Genomic DNA, 4681 nt, shown 5'->3' with positions numbered 1-4681 from the left:
GTTGACAACAAGGTTTAGCTCCCTCCCGGCAAGTCCTCGAGGGACAGGCAGCTGCTCTGCTGGGAAACGCAGGGCAACTGGCACGCTTCTGTCTGGGAATTAGAAGACCCTCTGCTGAGGGACACCAGCTTGAGCTAGCTGCTCCCCATCTCTGCCCTGCACTAATTCTCCTCTGCCCCTGTTTGCAAAGTTTGTTATATCCAGCAAGGGAGCCGAGCCATGAAATCCCCAGGCCCCGCTGCAAAGATCAGTAAGCCTGGCTGAGGTGGGCACTGAAGCTTTTGTTCACCACGTCGTCCTGCTGACCCTGACAAGGAAACGCATTTCTTCTCTCTGAAAAGCACAGCCCGCTCCATCCAGGGACTAAGGTGTACGATGTATCAACTGTCTCATCACACCCCAGCCTGGGCAATGTTCCCTTTTCTTGTGCTTAATGGCTCTGTTTGATGCCAAGAGTCCACAGCAAGAGGACTTGATGCCTGACTGAGCGTCCTGTGCTGGAAAAGGAGCAGCCAAGGCATTTGACTGCATCCTGATAACGCAGCTGGATGAGTCCGCAGGGCCCTGGCTCTCCTTCCTCCCACCCTTCCTCACTTCCCATAAATGGGACCTCACTCCTCCACTCCCAGATGAACCCATCCTCTCTCTCCCAGGACAAAGCTTGCAGCACCTTCCAACCAAGAGCCTCGCACAGCACCAGCTTGCTGGGTTAGAGGCAACCAGAAAAAAACACAGCCAAGCCAAGGAAGTCACTCAAGGTCCTGTCCCCTGTCCTCATCCTCTGGGGCAGAGCCTCCTCACAGGGAACCAGTCAGGGTAACAGCTAGTGTCCCAGGTGATTCCCACAGAGAAGTTCCTGTGTGCAAACGTGGGTTGGATAATTCTCTGTTAAGGATTTCTGGCAATCCACGAGTTACCAAATGGGACCTGAAAGAGATTTCCACCTGCTTCCAGCACTGCCCGGGCACAGTGCTTCCAAGGAAGGAAAAAAGCCTGCCCTGTTATCCTGCTCACAGCACAGAGGAAAAAGGAAAAAGGCAAGCTGTCTCCTCTTGAGTTCATATAAACAGGTCTGCTCTGGAGAGCCTCGTTACATATGAGATCCTGTAAATCTCTTCAGTTACTCCTTGCAGCAACACAACCCATGGCAATCATCTCCCATGGGAGCATATAGACCTGCGCAAGGTTTAAATTGTGCTTTTCCATTCTACAGACCATCCTCTTACTCACATGCCTGGAGACAGACACTTCCCATCACTCTGCTCCGGGCCAGCCATTGCTGACCTGTGCCATCTCCGTGGCTTTTGGGCAACTGTGGGGAGGAGATCTCTATGGGGCTCTGCTCACCCCAGCTGCACCTCCCAGTCTTCAGCACCATGTGGTGATGGTACCAAGAGACTTGCACACAGGATCAAATCAGGACTGAACCCTCGAGGAATGCAAAGGCAGCAGAAAAGCCTCTGCATTTCCTTTCATACGTGCTGTTTTTCTCCATCCCATCTCTGTTTGCTGTTTTTCAGTGCATCTGCATGAAGCAGAACCACTCTGTAAGTGGGGTACAACACTCACACCCCAGCCCTCAATTCAGAGTGCTGCAAAGAGGGTGGGTGGCTCTGTTTCCCCTTCCGTGTGAGGTACTCTGCCTGCGGCCACGCTGACCTATACCATCAGGCTGCCCAGCACCTCTGCTTGGGTAGTAGTAGAGGGTCCCCAAGCCACCAGCCTCGTTTATTTTGTCTTGATTTGACTTCAGTGGTTACCCTGCAACATTTGCTTGCCTTTTATAGATCGGTGATGTATCAAACCTCAGATGTAGTGAAAGGCTTTGCAAAATCACATAGAAGCATTTCATTTTATAGACATTTTTCCCTGGGTTTCCTCCTGTTCCACCTTGTGTTTCTCCTCCTCAGCTAAGTCCACCATAAGGACATGATGCTTTTCTCACAGCATTCCCCCATTTTGTATTTATTTCTGCTTTCCAGTGCACAAGAAGGTGACTAGAAAACCCTTGAAGATCAGTCAGAGATGTGCCACTTCCCAACCGCACACGACCAGATACGGCACCTCTAGTTTGCGACTGTGCAGCCCACTGCTGCCCAAGGCACGGAGGATGCTGCTGGCAGACAGGGGACAGTGCCGCTTGGTGATGTACAGCCCCCTTGACACGGCTGCTCTGGTTTCACTAACCCAAGGCACAACTGGCTTTTCATCAGGTAAAGGAGACACAGTCTGGAAGCCTTTTGTCTCCCCAGGACTCCCTGCAGGCTAGAAAGGATGTGATTGTCATTACACTACCATCTTTCCAGGGTTCTTTGGAGTTTGCTAAACTAAGGGCCAGAGAAAGAGCTTTACCCTTTCTCATCTTTGATTTTACAGGTGACCTGGCCTGGGACAGATGTTCAAGGGACAGGGAGCCAGGGAAGGACTTGTCACCCTGCCTGGCATGCAGGGAACTGCTTTATTACCTCCTCACTTCCCTCCAGCAAGAAGTGTCTAGTTGTGGCGTCAAGTTCATGCTGTTTGTCCTTTCCACAGCGCAGGATTCTGGGGGCAAGCAAAATCCACCCCTGTTCACAGTCCGGAAAGGCCACTGATCAATGACCTTGTGCTAAGCTCTTGGCACTGTCACACTTGGGGCTGTGAGACTGGTGCAGCAGCCATGGGAAGCAGGATATAATTAGATATATTTGTGTACATCTTTGAGTCCTTGAGAGAAGAAGCTGAAAGACTGGCTGCAGGGTTGAGCCGCTCGGCCAGATGGGGCTCTGCTCTCTGCAAACCCAAGGACTATCGTGTTCTCCAAATGTGATAACAAGCGGGATGTGCAGTGCAGACTGAAAAGCCCCATCTCCTACAGCACCCTACAGGGCACGGTGGCCAGACAAGACACCGACGAATGACACTGGGAGAGAGCAACGGGAGGGCTGCAGAAGGTATCAGAATAAGCCTATTCGCAGGACAGACACGCATAAACTACCAGGTCAGCTCTGGCTTTGTCCAGCCACATCATTCCCCCAGTGCTGTCTCTCTGAATAGCTGGTTACCATAAAGACAAGCTTTGCTTCATCTGAAAATCAGCATGACCTGATTGCCTGGATAGGATTTGTGCTTTTATGCCAAAGAGCTCTGCACACATTTTGATGCCTTCCTGACACGTGTCCAGAGCGAAGGAGCTTTTAATGAGCTCCCTTCCACCCATTGCTGTGCGCTGCAGCACTTTGCTGGCATCACCACATCAGCACAGCACTTTTACATGCAGCACAGCACTTTTACATGCAGCACTCACAATCTCTGACAGCAGCTGTCTTGTCACACAGAGTGCCAGACTCCATCCCAAGGGGGAAGGTGCACATGTGCTGTCGGTACAGCACCTCATAGCTGCCTCTCACGAGCGCTTTCCTGCACCACAGGAAGGAGTTTTGCACCCAGCAGCAGCACTGGGATGCAGGTACTGCAGGGCCATGCAGCTCTTTGGCTTCTGCCTGCTCCATGCACATCTGCCTCACCTCGCTTCACTCCCCACGCACTCGCATTGCTCCTGATACACCTCCCATGGCACTGACTACTGTAGCGCCCAAAGCAATGCCACATGCAGTGACTCCGTGCTTTGGACATCAAAAGCCACTCACCCCTGAACATCAGTGTCCACAAGCAGCCGGACCAGTATTCCCGTCACGGCCACAAGGATTGGGTAATGGTCCACGCTCTCCAGCCCTATGGAAACAAAAGAGAAAGATAGAGCCGCTGCCACCATATGACAGGCAGAGCAGGGCTGCACCACTACTTCCAGACTTGGTGGCAGAGCAGTCCAGGAGGTAGGCACTGTGACTTGGGCTCTCCGGTAGGGTCATGGATTTCATCAAGGACAGAGGAGTCTTCCCCACTAATGCGAACCCCAGACTCAGGCACTGCTCTCACAATGGAGCACCACTGCCTCTTCCAAACCTCAAGAGAAGGTGGTCTGTCCCCGCCTAAGCAGGCAGGAAAATCCAGTTGCTGTATGGGAAATATAGGATGCCCGTAACACAGCACCTGGAGCCAGTCTCTGCTAACAGGCCCAACTCAGCTGCCCACAGTCACCTCCATGGGGAAGAGGGCTGATGCTGCTGAGAACGGCTTCCCCCAGCAATTCAATGCACCCTTTACTTGATGCAGAGCACGATAACCAAGCCTGCTACCTAAACTGCAATCTGTCCAGTGCTTTGAGCCTTTCAAACAGCTCCCATCTAACCTGTGTCAGATTAGTGTCTAGCAAGACACGTCCTCGCCCAAGCACAGCACGGCTGGCGCTTCAACTGCGGACAGCCAGACCCATGTATCAGTTGCCTCGTGACCACAGAGATCCTGGAGGGAACCAGAGCTGCTGGGCAGACAGAGGCTAAGGGCCTAGGAAGAGCACCAATGCTCATGTCCGTCTAGAGGATTTACATGTCTTCTGAAGACAGCACATCTGTGGCAGTCTGCGGGATCAGATTGGCTTCCCAGTCAGGGATGTGGCAGGCCTGAGGTTTGATCCCATACACCTCTGTGCCAACCTTCAGTACAAGACATCCCTCGCTTCCCAAGGGCATGCCTCCAGCACGTTTTCAACAGAGAGAGACAGAGAGTTAATGCATGGACTCACCTGGCAGACGGAGGTTGACCACTCTGTCAAACAAGTTCCTTTCAGCTGTCACACGGT

At 52.4% G+C, this 4681-nt stretch overlaps 1 protein-coding gene across 1 annotated transcript in view; it reads right to left on the bottom strand.

The window, feature by feature from the left end:
• Positions 1-2348: 2348 nt before the first annotated feature.
• RNF123 (ring finger protein 123) overlaps positions 2349-4681 on the bottom strand; it is a 37746-nt gene continuing 35413 nt past the window's right edge. Inside the window, 4 exon segments of the mRNA XM_009702553.1 lie at positions 2349-2386; positions 2474-2544; positions 3630-3714; positions 4625-4681. The exon segment at positions 4625-4681 is cut by the window's right edge and continues 40 nt beyond it. Coding sequence (XP_009700855.1) covers positions 2349-2386; positions 2474-2544; positions 3630-3714; positions 4625-4681 — 251 coding nt within the window.

Source organism: Cariama cristata, unplaced genomic scaffold (genome assembly GCF_000690535.1).
Source record: "Cariama cristata isolate BGI_N322 unplaced genomic scaffold, ASM69053v1 scaffold20646, whole genome shotgun sequence".
Classification (NCBI taxonomy): Eukaryota; Metazoa; Chordata; class Aves; order Cariamiformes; family Cariamidae; genus Cariama; species Cariama cristata.
This window is presented reverse-complemented; position numbering and strand designations above follow the sequence as displayed.